The sequence below is a fragment of the Papio anubis genome, chromosome 4 (assembly GCF_008728515.1).
Source record: "Papio anubis isolate 15944 chromosome 4, Panubis1.0, whole genome shotgun sequence".
Taxonomy (NCBI): domain Eukaryota; kingdom Metazoa; phylum Chordata; class Mammalia; order Primates; family Cercopithecidae; genus Papio; species Papio anubis.
Window position 1 is genome coordinate 142,297,255 of NC_044979.1, and position 16,844 is coordinate 142,314,098.

At 48.1% G+C, this 16,844-nt stretch overlaps 1 protein-coding gene and 1 long non-coding RNA gene across 2 annotated transcripts in view; both read right to left on the reverse strand.

Moving 5' to 3' along the window:
- Positions 1 to 96: 96 nt before the first annotated feature.
- Positions 97 to 4,322, reverse strand: LOC110742803. Its single transcript, XR_004183323.1, has 2 exons — positions 4,290 to 4,322; positions 97 to 392 (listed from the first exon to the last, which is right to left on the reverse strand). It is a non-coding gene; the product is annotated as an uncharacterized LOC110742803 (long non-coding RNA).
- Positions 4,323 to 5,168: 846 nt separating this feature from the next.
- The window catches only part of PMS2 (PMS1 homolog 2, mismatch repair system component), a 31,621-nt gene continuing 19,945 nt past the window's right edge, over positions 5,169 to 16,844 (reverse strand). The window contains 5 exon segments of the mRNA XM_031665619.1: positions 5,169 to 5,337; positions 9,420 to 9,587; positions 13,426 to 14,203; positions 14,206 to 14,283; positions 16,336 to 16,491. Coding sequence (XP_031521479.1) covers positions 5,184 to 5,337; positions 9,420 to 9,587; positions 13,426 to 14,203; positions 14,206 to 14,283; positions 16,336 to 16,491 — 1,334 coding nt within the window. The 3' untranslated portion in view covers positions 5,169 to 5,183.

The window sequence follows — 16,844 nt, forward strand, 5'->3', positions numbered from 1 at the left end:
CTGGATACACACACACACACACACACACACACACACACACACACACACACGAGCGCATGCAAACAGAGAAAAAAAATTTGCAAGCAATGCTCCATCTGGTTTGAAAAGGTTCTCAAGATCACTTTTAAATGGGTCTGATGTGTATTTTTTTTTTTAAGTAGCAGGTTCATTTGAAAACAAAAAAGGTTAGTGAAGACCCTGTCTTTCAAAACATAAAAATCTGCAATAAAACCGATGATTCCATACAGTGACTACTGTCAGTTCTGCGAAATGACACCCAGGTTGGCTATGTGTCTCATGGTTGGCCTTCCATGGGGACAGTTCCAGGGGTGGTCCATGTGGGTGATCAGTTTCTTCATCTCGCTTGTGTTCAGAGCAGTTCCAATCATCACCTGAGGACCAGACACAATGGTTCAACGTTTTAATAGGTTTTTTTGACATCAGAATGGCAGCTTTTCAGAAGCACTGTTGTCTAAAATGAGACTGGACAAGATTACAGCTCAAAAAAACCACCTTCCCTGAAAAACCTTCCCCCAGAGAAGCCTAGGTTCTAGATCTCAGCCCTCCACCTTTCTATGACATCAGGTCCCTTGTGGCTGCTTCGAGGTGGCACTGCCTCCACTCCAGACACGACCACACCTGTCCCGAACGCAGCCACTCTCAGCGGCCACCCTGCCCTCTTGCCCTGGCAGGTGCAGCAGCCTCCCGGCTGGGCTCCCCACCCCACTGCGAGCCCTCCGAGCCGCTCTCCACCCAGCAGCCAGTGATTACATCTAAAGCGCTGTCAGGTCATGTCGTTCCGCTCCACGGCTTCCCCCTCACCTGAATAAAAGCCCCCGTCTGTCCCTGACTTGGCCCTCACTGGGCTGTGCCTGCACCCCCACCTCCAAGCACGAATGCCTCCCTTCCTCACCCCAGCTGCACTGCTACTCCCTTCCTCTTGCACATCAAGCAAACAGCTGCCTCGGGGCTGCGGTACTGCCGGGACCCTCTCCCCCAGTGGGTGCAGGCGTCACTCCCCCTCTGTTGAGCTCCACCCTGCTGCCCTGGCCCTGCTGCCTCCCTGCCATGGGTCCTGACAGGAAGGAGAGGAGACAAGCCTGAAGCGCTCTGTCGCCTCCCTTCTTCCTGTAGCACCGAGGGCTCGCCATGTGCCAAGCACAGTCGGAAAGCAGGACAGCAGTGACAGCAGTGACGGCAGGGTTCCACCAGGGTGGAGGAGGACAGATAATCAACAAGTCAACAGAGAACCAAGACAGATGGCGCCCAGGAGAGGGGGCCTGCTCAGGTGTGGGGAGGGGGTGAAGGGTGAAGGTGGCAAACCCAGGTAGAGAGGAGCGTAGGGAGAACGGGTGTAAGGCGGGGAGGAGACTGGGCGAGTGTGGAACTGGAAGGCGGCTACATGGCTGGAAGCGTGGTGGGGAGGAGATGGGGCTGGAAGGGTGGGCAGGGCTCAGAGCAGGGGCCTCGGGGCAGGCAGTGACAACACTGGAGACGGAGGAGTAGGCCAGGGCGGGAGGGAAGCAGCAGCCTGTGGTTCCCCGGGCCCCGAGTCACACTAAAGACTCAGGACGTCAAAACTGACCAGCTGTGAGCTCAGCTCCACACTCTCACTCACAGATGCCAAGAATGGAAGGTCCATATTAGGTCTTGTTTTTTTTGCGAGGCAGGGGGTGGTAGGAAACCCTGTTGCCCAGGCTGGAGTGCAGCGGTGTGATCTCGGCTCACTGCACCTCCGCCTCCATGATTCAAGCAATTCTCCCGCTTCCGCCTCCCGAGTAGCTGGGATTACAGGCGCTCGCCACCACACCCAGCTAATTTTTGTACATTGAGTTGGGGTGGGGTTTCACCATGTTGGCCAGGCTGGTTTCAAATTCCTGACCCCAGGTAATCAACCCACTTCCACCTTCCAAAGTGCTGGGATTACAGGTGTGAGTCACTACGCCCAGCCCATATTAGGTCTTTATCAAAGCAACACTGTGGCTAGAACTCAGACTCTGGGCCCTCTTCTAATTAAACTCTGCCTTTGAGTCATTTCATCTAATCTCATGGCTGTAAGTTACACCTGATGCTCCCACAGCAGGCTCCATCCCACCCACTCCCCACGTGGCCCCCAGCTGCGGCAGTCAAGGCACCCCCTTCCAGTCTGTTCTCTCTCCAGCAGCTGCAATCATGGGACTCCCAGTCCGTTCTCTCCAGTGGCTCCCGCCACACACAGCACAGACCCCAGGGTCTAGGCATGACCGGCAATGCTCTACGTGGCTGTCCTCTGGTCGCCGCTCTGCTCACTCCCTTCCCCTCTCCAGGGACATAATCGGCCTCTGGCTTCAGTCTTCCTACTTCCTCCACTTGGAAAGTTCTTACCCAAGAGGGCTCCAGCCTACTTTTTTTTTTTTTGAGACAAGGTCTTACTCTGTCACCCAGGCGGGAGTACAGTTGCGTGATCTTGGCTCACTGCAACCTCAACCTCCCCGGCTCAAGTGATCCTCCCACCTCAGCCTCCTGAGTAGCTGCTGACTGCAGGCACCCGCCACCACGCCTGGCTAATCTTTTAATTTCCCCACCTTTTAGATGGCAGCTGAGATGCCACCTGCCCAGATGTTGCTCCTGACCACCATCTCACCTGGTCACCATGTTTTTCATAGTTATTTCCTGTCCTAAAATGCTGTTTTAGGCTAGGCGTGGTGGCTCACGCCTGTAATCCCAGCACTTTGGGAGGCCTAGGCGGGCAGATCATGAGGTCAGGAGATCAAGACCAGCTCACCCCAACATGGCAGGTGAAACCCCCGCCTCTATTAAAATATAAAAATTAGCCAGGTGTGGTAAGTACATGTCTGTAGTCCCAGATACTGGGAGGCTGAGGTAATCGCTTTGAACCCGGGAGGCGGAGGCTATGTGAGCTGAGATCACGCATCACAGACCCAGCCTGGTAGCAGAGCAAGACTGTGTCTCAAAAACAAACAAACAAACAAAAGCGCTGTTTGAATCTCTTGGCTGTGCTCACCGGCATCTAATGGGTGTCGTTTATTTGTGGTGATGTCTGTTTCTCCCCACCGCCCACAGGGCACGTAGCCGCTTTAGCTACCTCTGTGTCCCCAGCGCCTGGAGCAGGGCGGCCCACAGCAGGGGCTCAAGGAGCATCTGCTGAATAAGTAAAGGAATGGCATCCTGGCCTTTCCCAATGGCCAGCTGATACAGAGTCACTTTTCTTGGACATCAGGCTACTCCCCACTGCAGGCGTAGCCCCTGCTACCACCTTCCAACACCAACCAGAGCATCGGCAGTGGTGCCACGCAACGACAACCACAGCACCCCTCGCGGAAGCACCCGCTGCCTCGATGACTCTGCAGAACCTATTCCAATGTTGCCGAAGTCCCAGCAGCAAATCTTTATCTACCAGTGTTGTTAGGACCCCTAAGGTCCATAGACGAACAAGGTGCCTCAACCACTAACTGCGTTGGAGTCAACAAAAGCTCTGAGATAGAATACTGGCCGGGCACGGTGGCTCATGCCTGTAATTCCAGCACTTCGGGAGGCTGAGGCAAGGGGCAAAAGGAGACCATGTTTCTACAGAAAATTTAAACATTAGCTGGGCATGGTGGTACGTGCCTGTAGTCACAGCTACTCGGAAGACAGAGGCAGGAGGATCCCTTCAGCCTGGGAGGTCAAGGCTACAGTGAGCTGTGATTGTGGCACTACACTCCAGCCTGGGTGACAGAGGGAGATCCCATCTTAAAAAAAAAAAAGAATACTGTTTTTTTTTTTTTTTCTTTGAGATGGAGTCTCACTCTGTCGCCCAGGTTGGAGTGTAGTGGTGTGAACTCGGCTCACTGCAAGCTCCGCCTCCCGAGTTCTCACCATTCTCCTGCCTCAGCCTCCCGAGTAGCTGGGACTACAGGTGGCCGCCACCACGCCCAGCTAATTTTTTCGTATTTTTTGGTAGAGACGGGGTTTCACCGTGTTAGCCAGGATGGTCTTGATCTCCTGAACTCGTGATCCTCCCGCTTCGGCCTCCCAAAGTGCTGGGATTAGAGGCTTGAGCCACCGCGCCCGGCCAGGAATACTGTTTAACTGAGGTAACAAAAGAGCAATAATTATGAGTTCAAGGTCCCAGAGAACGCAGACTACATAGATGCTCAGCTATGATGTTCCACGTAGCTCTGTGTAAAATGACTCCTGGCAATCACAAAGGCGTTTAACAGCCTTGACCAAATCAGGAGCTGGGCTGAGACCTTCCTCAGACTGCAAGCTGGAGTAGCTGAGCTGACGGCCGGGCTTTCTTTACTCACCGACTTCCGACAGGCTCTGGAGGCTTGGCATCTAACCAACTCGGGGCTGGGCACGACTGGGGCTGTAAAACGGCAAAAGATCAGTTCATGATGTCGCAGGTCGAGATTCCAGTTTTAGTTGGCAAAGGAAATCAAATTTAGCCCTTTCAGTCGCGATAAAGACCTGGTACGAAGATCGTAGGCTTGAAACGGTTTCGCTTGGCTCGCCGGTGAACTTATCTGAAGCTGGTAGCGGTGAAGCTCCACGCCATATTCCAATCTGGGGAGGCCAAAGGCCAGGTGAGAATCATGATATCAGGAGATGCAGACGTCCCTAATATATCAAACAGCTGAAAATCTCCTAAGCATGAAAAATTAGCCAGGCCTGTAGTCCCAGCTACTCAGGAGGTTGAGGCAGGAGAATGGTGTGAACCCAGGAGGTGGAGCTTGCAGTGAGCCGAGATTGAGATTCCATCTCAAAAAAAAAAAAAAAAAAAAAAGAATGAACATCTGAAAGAGAGAGGACAGTCACAAAATGCTTTTTGGGGGAGGCTTTTTCATCTTTTATAAAATAAAAAAACTGGTCTGTATGACCTGAAAGATTATTCCCAGCTCTAAAAAGACAAGAATCTATAGTTCTAATTTTTTTTTTTTTTTTTTGAGACAGAGTTTCACTCTTGTCACCCAGGCTGGAGTGCGGTGACATGATCTCGGCTCACTGCAACCCTTGTCTCCTGGGTTCAAGCAATTCTCCCACCTCAGCCTCCTGAGTAGCTGGGATGACAGGCGCCCGCCACCACACCAGGCTAATTTTTCTATTTTCAGTAGAGATGGGGTTTCACCACACTGGCCAGGCTGGTCTCGAACTCCTGACCTCAGGCGATCTGCCCGCCTTGGCCTCCCAGAGTGCTGGGATTACAGGCTTGAGTCACCACACTCAGCCGCTATGGTTCTAATTAATGACTTACCATTTTCATCAATAACAAAATCAAAGCCATTCTTTCTAAATATTTCCAGATTTTCTATCAGAACAGCTTCGTTAACAGCAGTTAAGTTGAGAGTCTGAGGTCTGAAAAACACAAAAATGATGCAAACTGTATCCTGAAGCCAAACATTTTGCTTTACAGCAGAAATGAAATGAAAACAACAATACTATATTTTCAATTCATGTCAAAATAGCAACATGAATAACAACACTATTCAGCTAAGTGTCATAAAACTTCCTGAGAAGTTCCTTTTAATTCTCTCTTTCTTAAAGTTCTTTTTAGAAGATAAAGTAGCTACAGGCCAGGTGCAGTGGCTCACACCTGTAATCTCACCACTTTAGGAGGCCAAGGCAGGCAGATCTCTTGAGGCCAGGAGTTTGAGACCACCCTGGTCAACATGGTGAAACCTTCTCTCTACTAAAAATATAAAAATTAGGCCAGGCATGGTGGCGCGTGCCTGTAGTCCCAGCTACTTGGGAGGCTTAGGCAGGAGATTCGTTGGAACCCAGGAGGCAGAGGTTGCAGTGAGCCAAGATCACACCACTGCACTCCAGCCTCGGAGACACAAGACTATCTCCAAAAAATAAAAAAATAAAAAAAACACCCACAAAAACAAAAATGAGCTGGAAGTGGTGGCTCATGCCTGTAATCCCAGCTACTTGGGAGGCTGAGGCACTAGAATTGCTTGAACCCAGGAGGCGGAGGTTGCAGTGAGCTGAGATCGCACCACTGCACTCCAGCCTGGGCAACAGGGCAAGACTCTGTCTCGAAAAAAAAAAAAAGAAAAGTTAAAGTAGCTACAAAAGTAGTTTGCCTTTTCCTCAGTCTGCCACCCCAATGACTCCAACTTTTTCTGAATCCTTTCCTTAAGGATAACAATATCACAAAAATGCTATTTTTCCTCCTCCTAATAGAGAATTTGAAACACTGGGTTAGGTCATTGCCAGCATTTGTAAACAGAATGAACAGACAGAATTTATTTTGCTATCCTGTTCCATCCTCTGCCTGTATTATATCTCCATCCTTCTCCTGGATTTAGTGTGTGCTTTTTTTTTTTTTTAACTTTTTGTTATTTTTTCAAAGATAGAGACAGGATCTCACTATGTTGCCTAGGCTGGTCTCAAACTCCTGGGCTCAAGCAATCCTCTCACCTCGGCCTCTGAAAGTGCTGGGATTACAAGTGTGAGCCACTGCATCCAGTCCTGAGTGCTGGATAAGACAAACACTGCTAAAGGCAGGAGACAGCCAGTGAGCAAACACAGGCGTGGTCCTGGAGCTAACAGATTACTGGGGAAGAAAGACGTGGAGCAGATACTCATGCAAGTCGATTATGATGACAAACGACAGAAAGGTCAGGAAGAAAAAGCACCCAGTGTCATAAGTGAGACTTCACCCGGGGTCAGGAAGTGACCTTTGAGCTGAGTCTGGGGATAAGAGAGAGTTAATCAGGTAATGGGGAGAAGTGGGTGCAGGGGGCAGGACAAGTACTCTAGGCAGAGAAAACAATGTGTGCCAAGCCTCGGGATGGACCGCTGATGTTTGCAGAGCCACACATAAAGATATCCTTCATTCTGCTTAGTGGCCACACAGGGATTCATCAGGCCTGCCAAGGGAAAAAGAAAGATAGCCAGAGAGGCTCGAGTACAGGGAACAAGAGGAAGAGGAACGGGAAAAGCTACAGAGGTCAACGGGGCCACCCTACACAGGGGCTGGCAGGGCAGGGTGGAACTGGGCCTTGATCCTTTAATCTTGAAGTGTGGTCCATCTGGGACCCAAAGTGGTCTGTGATTACCTGGGTCAACTTGAGATGTCACAGACGAGAGGTTATCTTTGCCGAATGGCTAAAAAATGCAAGACCTCAGCTGGGCACGGTGGCTCATGCCTGTAATCCCAGCACTTTGGGAGGCTGAGGCAGGTGGATCACCTGAGGTCAGGAGTTCGAGACCAGCCTGATCAACATGGCAAAACCCCCTCTCTACTAAAAATACAAAAATTAGCCAGGTGTGGCAGGCGGGCGCCTGTAGTCCCAGCTACTCGGGAGGCTGAGACAGAAGAATCACTTGAACCGGGAGGCAGAGGTTGCAGTGAGCCAAGATCACACCACTGCACTCCAGCCTGGGCAAAGGAGCGAAACACTGTCAACAAAACAAAAAAAAAAAAAAAAAAGACAGAAAAACCTCCATTAAGAGGAACAGGGAAGGGATATCTCAGGATTATAAAGTAGCTTACTAAATGTCTTTATTATTACCATTGCCTCCTACTGAGAATAAAAACAATTCATGCATCCCACAGGAGAGTACGCAGTAAACTAGATAGGTTTTTTCCAGCTGTTCAGCGATACATTTCTCCATGTGGGATCTACTTGTTGGGATCTCAGTTTACTTCTCTGTGTGGTTTAATTTCCCGCACGAAAATCCATGACCTCTTCTTACAACTTTGCTCAAGACAAGACTTTGGTTTTATACTATACACTATCACACCTGGCCTTTGTAAAGTGATCAGGGTAAAACATCCCAGTTTGGCCGAGGAAAGAGAAATACCAAATTCTGCAGTGCCTATCTTAAAATAATGTTTATATTTTATTTTATTTATTTGTGAGGCAGAGTCTCACTGTCTCACTCTGTCTCCCAGGCCGGAGTGCTGTGCAGTGGCACAACCATGGCAGCCTCAATCTCCTGGGCTCAAATGATTCTCCCACCTCAGCCTCCTGAATAGCTGGGACCACAGACACAGACTATCAAGTCTGGCTAATTTTTTATATTTGTTGTAGAGACAAGGTTTCACCATGATGCCCAGGCTGGTCTCAAACTCCTAAGCTCAAGGGATCTGGCTGCCTCAGCCTCCCAAAGCTCTGGGATCATAGGCGTGTGCCCCTGCACTCAACCTGCAGTGACCATCTGACTTCTGATTACTCTACTGTAAATCAAGACTGGCGCACAGGCTGTCTTTCTGAACACACACATTCCATACACTATCCATACTAATACTCGGTACTATAAATTGCCCTCATCAAAAGGAGCTTCTGGCTAACCAGTGATCAACATTTTTAATAGCTAAAAAGGTCTGATACTTAGAGAACATGTTAACTGTGTAAACTTGGGCAGGTTACTCAACCTCTCTGTGTGCCTCAGTTTTATCACTTGTGGAATGGTGATGGTAACAGTAACAACCTCATTGGTTTTTGAGGATTAAATGAACTAATACACACACATTATTTCAACAGTGCCTGGCAGATACTAGGCATTCAATAAATGGTAACTATTACTATTATTAGGTAAAAAGTATAAAAATCTGCTATACGAATACTTATGGAAAAATACCTATATACATATAGACACACATATAAACTAGTAGATCTCTTTTTTTTTTTTTTTTGAGATGGAGTCTCGCTGTGTCGCCCAGGCTAGAGTGCAGTGGTGGATCTCGGCTCACTGCAACGTCTATCTCCCAGGTTCAAGCGATTCTCCTACCTCAGCCTCCTGAGTATCTGGAATTACAGACGTGCACTGCCATGCCTGGCTAATTTTTTGTATTTTTACTTTTTATCATTATTATTTTTTTTTTGAGATGGAGTTTCACTCTTGCTGCCCAGGCTGGAGTGCAATGGTGCGAACTCGGCTCACCACAACCTCCATCTCCTGGGTTCAAGCGATTCTCCTGCCTCAGCCTCCCAAGTAGCTGGGATTACAGGTGCCCGCCACCATGCCCGGCTAATTTTGTATTTTTACTACAGACAGGGTCTCACCATGTTGGTCAAGCTGGTCTTGAACTCCGGACCTGGAGTGATCCATCTGCCTCAGCCTCCCAAAGTGCTAGGATTACAGGTGTGAGCCACCGCGCCCGGCCTTTTTGTATTTTTAGTAGAGATGGCGTTTCACCATGTTGGCCAGGCTGCTTTCGAACTCCTGACCTCAGGTGATCCGCCTGCCTCGGCCTCCCAAAGTGCTGGGATTACAGGGTGAGGCACTGTACCCCACCAGTTCGATCTTTTTTATTTTTTACACCCCTCCTTCCTAGATCTCTTCCTTTTTTAGTAGATATGAGGTCTTGCTATGTTGCCCAGGCTGGTCTCAAACTGCTGGTCTCTTACGATGCTCTTGCCTCGGCCTCTGTTAGATCTTAAATTTGAGGGGGAGTTTGGGAATCAACACTAAAAAACACTTACGCAATAAGCCTCTGTCCCTGGAGCACGGTGTGCTGTTGCAGCATCTCAAAGTTGTATTTCTCATCCGTGGCATGCTGGTCCACTATGAAGAGATCCTCGTTCAGTTTGGTTATTATAAATCCCAGGTTAAACTGACCAACGATTTCCATTTCTGCAAACATCGTTTTACTGCAGGTAGAAAATGTTAATTATGAGACACTGTACAAGATTATTTTTCTGATTATGTTATAGATGACTGTAATAAAAAAAAGTCAAACAATACAAAAACACAAAATAATAAAGTCCCTAGTCATCCCACTTTCTTTTTTTTTTTTTTTAAGACAGAGTCTCGTTCTGTCACCCAGGCTGGAGTGCAATGGCACAATCTCAGCTCACTGCAACCTCCACCTCCCAGGTTCAAGTGATTCTTCTGCCTCAGCCCCCTGAGTAGCTGGGATTACAGGCAAATGCCACCATGCCCAGCTAATTTTTGTATTTTTAGTAGAGACAAGAGTTTCCTCATGTTGGTCAGGCTGGTCTCGAACTCCTGACCTCATGATCTGCCCGCCTTGGCCTCCCAAAGTGATGGGAATTACAGGCATGAGTCACCGCACCTAGCTTAACCATCCCACTTTCTAAAGATAACATTAACTATTCATTCATCCAAGTCTTCGGAGAAGGCATCAGTTGCTACTATTAACAATTTAAATGGAATATATCCTTCTAGACCCTTGTCTCTCTATATACATTTTTTTTAATTTTAAAAAACAAAAATGGAACCTTAATTCTCCATTCCACTGTCATCACTTAATGCATCTGAAAGATGTTTGCAGATCTGTACACATAGATCTACTTCATTATTTTTTTATTATCATTTTTCTAAGACGGAGTCTCACTCTGTTGCCCAGGCTGGACTGCAGTGGCACGACCCTTGCTCAAGGCAACCTATGGTCCTGGGTTCGAGCGATTCTCCTGCCTCAGCCTCTCGAGTAGCTAGGACTACAGGCATGCACCGTCAAACCTGGCTAATTTTTTTATTTTTAGTAGAGACGAGGTTTCACCATGTTGGCCAGGCTGGTCTTGAACTTCTGACCTCAAGTGATCCACCCGCCTCGGCCTCCCAAAATGCTGGGATTACAGGCATGAGCTACCATGCCAGGCCTACTTCATTCTTTTTAATGGCCACATAGGAAGTCACTGTGCGGATGTACCATAATTTGTCTGTCAAATTCCCGACTAAAGCACATTTCGGTTGTTTCCAATTTCAATCGTGCACTCAAAGCTGCAACAAAGACTTCTGTGCATAAACCTGCTCATCTGTGGGTGCATTTCCGGGAGACAGACGCTAGAGGGAGAATCACATATGTACTTTTTGATGGGAAATCTGAGAAAATGCACATTGCCGCCAGTGGTGTCTAAGAGTATCTATTGGCCAATACTGGATATCAACCCTTCTAATCTCTGCCAGGCCGACCCCTGGGTCCTTTGCTGGGTGGCTTCAACATCTAATGTCATTAGATACTATCTTAGTCAATCCGGACAAAAGACAGACACCACCCCTAACCTTCACACGAGAAACTGACACTGTCACTCTCAGTCCCACATAAGTAAATGCGGTGAAAACGGATTTTCCGCAGTATCAGTGCTGTAACTGTAAGAAATGACTCTGTTAAAGCAGACGTTTTAAAGCAGACTCTGTTAAACCATGGACGTTTTCTGGTTCTCACCTGGTGGCCTGAGCTGAGGATGAAAGGAGCTGAGATTAGGATGGGCACGGGCCTGTAATCCCAGCACTTTGGGATTAATGCTCACGCCTGTAATCCCAGCACTTTGGGAGGCTAAGGTGGGCAGATCATTTGAGGTTGGGACTTCAAGACCAGCCTGGCCAACATGGTGAAACCCTGTCTCTACTAAAAATAAAAAAATTAGCCGGGCGTGGTGGTGGGCACCTGTACTCCCAGCTACTTGGGAAACTAAGGCAGAAGAATCGCTTGAACCCAGGATGCAGAGGTTGCAGTGAGCTGAGATCGTGCCAGTGCACTCCAACCTGGGTGAAAGAGCGAGACTCTGTCTCAAAAAAAAATAAAGGAGCTGATATTGTTGTTTCTTTCTATAAGTGCTCCAGGAAGACCTGGTCCCATGCCACCATGCTCGTCACCATCACAATCAACCACAGGGGAGAGTCTGGTGAACTGTGAGACCTCCACATGGCATGGATTACTGAGCCCACATTTCCTATTGTGAGGGGCTCTACACAGAGCTCAAATCCAAGTCATAACCAAACCAATCCCCAAATCTTATCTTCGAGGGTCTGTCTCCTGGTACCAATTCCATATCAGTCAGGGTACAATCAAGAGACAAAAACCACACCAGCGATTTTAACAGGGATTCTTTTTTAAAAAAAAAAAAAAAAAAAAGACAGGATCTTGCTCTGTCGCCCAAGCTAGAGTACAATGGCATGGTCATAGCTCACTGCAGCCTCAAACTCCTGGGCTCAAGTGAGCCTCCTGCCTCAGCCTCCTGAGTACCTGGGACTACAGACATGCAGCAGTGTACATGGCTTTTTTTTTTAGAGATGGGGTCTCATTTGTTTTTTTAGAGATGGGGTCTCATTATATTGCCCAGGCTGGTCTCAAACTCCCTGCCTCAGCCTCCCAAAGTGCTAGAATTACAAGGTGTGCACCACCATGCCAGGCCTGAGGAGGAAAAATGTATAACAAAGCATTACACAAACTAGTAAAAGGTGGTTAACTATTATGCTAATAAATACAGGAATGGAAAATGCTACTACCTCTAGGGAAGAGGGAGAGTCCTCAGAAAAGGAACTCTTTTTTTTTTTTTTTTGAGATGGAGTTCGCTCTTGTTGCCCAGGCTGGAGTGCAATGGTGCAATCTCGGCTCGCCACAACCTCCGCCTCCCAGGTTCAAGTGATTCTCCTGCCTCAGCCTCCCGAGTAGCTGAGATTACAGGCGTGCACCACCACATCCCAGTAACTTTGCATTTTTAGTAGAGACAAGGTTTCTCCATGTTGGTCAGGCTGGTCTCGAACTCCCGACCTCAGGTGATCCGCCTGCCTCCGCCTCCCAAAGTGCTGGGATTACAGGCGTGAGCCACCGTGCCCGTCAGAAAAGGAACTCTTGTAAGAGGCCCCTACCCACTCAGGCTGAGTTTCAGATCTCCTCGGAGCAGGAGTGGCTGCAGCCTGCTGGATGAAGAGAAGCTGCCAGAGTGAGTGATGACACAGGAACTCCTGCACCGCAGGAGGGAAGGGAAAGGACATCCCAGAAGCATCCCAGATACCAGCACAAATACCACCTCCCCTGGTGCCGATCCCAGGCTCTCCCGGGAATTGTCTGAATGTGCCCTGGTTCCCAGTACACAGATAATCTGCTCAAAAGCTGGTGCTGGCCTAAAAGACCCAAATCTTCCATGTCTTTGGAGTCTATGTCCTGCCACAGAGAACAGTATCTGGCCAGGTGCAGATGCTGGAATTACAACTGTGCACTACTGTGCCCGGCCAATTTTATTGTAGAGACAGGGTCTCCCTATGCTGCCCAGGCTGGTCTTGAACTCTGGGGCTCAAGTGATCCTCCTTCCTTGGCTTGGCTTCCCAAAGTGCAGGGATTACAGGCGTGAGCCACCGCACCCAGCTTCAAAATACTCTTAAGAAAAAGACTTTACCTGGCCAGGTGCGGTGGCTCACGTCTGTAATCCTAGAACTTTCAGAGGCCGAAGTGGGTGGATCACCTGAAGTCAGGAGTTCGAGACCAGCCTGGCCAACATGGTGAAACCCTGTTTTCACCAAAAATACAAAAATTAGCCAGGCATGGTGGTACGCACTTGTAATCCCAGCTACTCAGGAGGCTGAGGCAGGAGAATCACTTGAACTCGGGAGGTGGAGGCTGCATTGAGCCAAGATCGCACCACTGCACTCCAGCCTGGGCAACAGAGCAAGACTCTGTCTCGAAAAAAAAAAAATAAACAAAAATTTAAATAAAAGTAAAGAAGTAAAAAATTAAAACGTTACCTTATCTCTTTTCTTAGTTCATCTTCAGCTGCTTGATTTTCTCCAGGGCAAATCTTTGCCCTAAACTTCCTATAATTCTGTTCACCTTCACTTTGCTGTGTTTCACGATGTAACTGCTTTATTCGTTTAGCTAAAGAACTCATAGAAAAGTCCAGGGCTACAACCTTCTTATTAATTTTAACAGCTACATCAACCTGAGAGGTTGACACGTTCTGAGTATTTACTAACTTTTGACGAATGTCAGAATTGGAAAGAATTTCTTCTTTTTTAAAACGCTTTGTGTTTGGGGATGCGAGATTAGTTGGCTGAGGCGAAACTCGAAATTTACACGCTGTGTCTTCCTGGTTTGGATGGCAGTCCACATCTGAAAAGGAGTCGTCAGTTTCAGGCGCTTTCTCTTGAGAGTCCGCATGTTCCTGTGAGCCCCTGTCCTCTGGGGAGCTGGCCGCACACTCACTGCTGCAGTGACTGCCCGTGTCTGGGATGCTGAACCCCTCAGAATCCACGGAAGTGCTGCCGTGCCCTGAGTCCTTCTCCACCTCCGCTCCATCCGTAGGGTCCCTGGGTCCCTGAATGGAACTCGTTGCCTCTTTCTGAGGTCTCAGGAAGCCTCTGTCAGAGACGGCATCTGAAGTGCTAGAAGATGGCATACCCCTTTTCTGTCCTGGAGGGCTCCTTCTTGCTTCTGGAGTCTTTGGGCTGTAAGGCTTGTTCTCCGTTGTGTGACGAAGAGAAAAGGCCTCTACTTGGTCTGGAAATGGACCGTCCTTTAATACCGAGTCCTTAATGAAGGGAATGATCCTGCTTTTCTACCAGGGGGAGCTATCCCGTCCGCTGCATGCATTTTTGCTAGGATTGCTGCAAAACCAGAAATGGGCAGAGATGTGAATCAGGAATCTCAGTGATCCTGGTCTCTCAATTTGGCTCAGCTATATTATCCCAGCTTGCTGAGGCTTCAAGGCAGGTGGATCATGAGGCTAGGAGTTGGGGACAGTCTGGACAACCTTAAAGCGAAACCCTGGCTCACCACTAAAATACAAAATTAGCCGGGTGAGGTGGGGCACATCTGTAATCCCAGCTACCTGGGAAGCTGAGGCACAAGAATCCCTTTAGCCCGGGAGGCAGAGGTTGCAATGAGCAAGATGTCGCCACTGCTCTCTAGCCTGGGTGACAGAGCGAGACTCTGTCTCAAAACCAACACAATCTGATGTGGCCATATATACTCACCAGGAGAAATGGAGCCAGGAATTTAAAACAACAAATTCTCACACAGATCAGGATCGAGGGGAATGACTGAATACCTCTGGTAGGAATGAACCTGGTACAGCTGCTTTGAAAAGTTCTCTGGGAATACCTCCTAAATCTGAATGTATGCACACCTGCAACCCAGCATAGCCACTACTATCAAGTACCTGCTCGGCCAGGCACAGTGGCTCACGCCTGTAATCCTGTGCCCCAGGGTCAGGAGTTCAAGACCAGCCTGGCCAACATGATGAAACCTCGTCTCTACTAAAAATACAAAAAAAAATTAGCAGGGCACAGTGGAACAAACTTATAATCCCAGCTACTACGGAGGATGAGAATGAGGCAGGAGAATCACTTGAACCTGGAAGGCGGGGGTTGCAGTGAGCCAAGATCACTCCACTGCACTCCAGCCTGGGTGACAGAGTGAGACTCCCTCGCAAAAAAAGAAGAAGAACTACCTATGCATGCTCGTCAAAAGACATGGATAAGGATGTTCATGACAGCATTCTTCATTATAGCCCCAAACTGGAAACAATTCCAATATTCACAAATTACGGTATCTGACTATAATGGAACACTGTACAGCAAATGAATAAATGAATTTTGCCACATGACGTGGGTGAATCTCACAAACGAAATAATGAGAAAGCAACAAATCACAGAGAAGGACAGACTGAATAATCTCAAATTAAAAACAGATTAAACTATACTGTTACAGTTTTTTTGTTAGTTTGTTTGTTTTGAGACAGAGTCTCGCTCTATCGCCCAGGCTGGAGTGCGTTGGCAGGATCTCAGCTCACTGCAAGCTCTGCCTCCCGAGTTCACGCCATTCTCCTGCCTCAGCCTCCCAAATAGCTGGGACTGCAGGCGCCCGCCACCACGCCGGGCTAATTTTTTGTATTTTTAGTAGAGACAGGGTTTCATCATGTTAGCCAGGATGGTCTCGATCTCCTGACCTCGTGATCTGCGCGCCTCGGCTTCCCAAAGTACTGGGATTACAGGCGTGAGCCACCACGCCCGGCCTAAATTCTGTTAGAAGTCAGGAAATCCCAGCATTTTCAGAGGCCAAGGCTAGAGGATCGCTTGAGCTCAAGAGCTCGAGACCAGCCTGGGCAACATGGAGAAACCCCATCTCTAATGAAAATACAAACATTAGCCAGGTGTGGTGGCAGGCGCCTGTAATCACAGCTACTCGGGAGGCTGAGGTAGGAGAATCTCTTGAACCCAGGAGGCTTCAAGGTTGCAGTGAGCTGAGATCACGTCATTGCACTCCAGCCTGAGCAACAAGAGCGAAACTCCATCTCAAAAAAAGGCATGACAAGGGAGTTAAAAATGCAGTCACTGTAGACTTCTTCCAATCATATATCTTATATTACATCATCCATTTACAATTTACAAAAAACTAGAGGTACTTGGAGGCAGCTACTTGGGAGGCTGAGGCAGGAAGATGGCTTCAGCCCAGGAGTTTGAAGCTGCAGTGAGCTACGATGGCGCCACTGCAGTCCAGCCTGGGTGACACAGCAAGTCCCTGTCTCAAAAAAAAATTAAAAATGATAGTATAAGAGACTTTGTTTCATGTCAATAAAAAAAGCTTACCTTGGAAAAAATAAGGAAACACATTAGCTGAAAGCTTTAGAAGCTGTTTGTACACAGTATTTTTCTTACCTTCAATATCCAGCAGTGGCTGCTGACTGACATTCAGCTTGTTGACATCACTATCAAACATTCCTATCAAAGAGGTCTTTAAAACTGCCAACAAAAGCTTTTCCTCTTGTAGCAAAATTTGCCTTTTATCTGGAGTAACATTGATATCAACACATTCTAAGGAAAAAAAGAAAACACACTTATTATGTTTAAATTCACTTTTATTTATTAATTATTATTTTCAGACAGGATCTCACTCTGTCGCCTAGGCTGGAGTGCAGTGGCGCGATCTCAGCTCACTGCAACCTCTGCCTCCTGGGTTCAAGTGATTCTCCCGGCCTCAGCCTCTGAAGTAGCTGGGATTACAGGCGAGTGCCACCACACTGGTTAATTTTTGTATTTTTAGTAGAGACGGGGTTTCACCATTTTGGCCAGGCTGGTCTCGAACTCCTGACCTCAAGTGATCCACCCACTTTGGCCTCCCAAGGTTCTGGGATTACAGGCATCAGCCACTGTGCCCAGCCAAATTC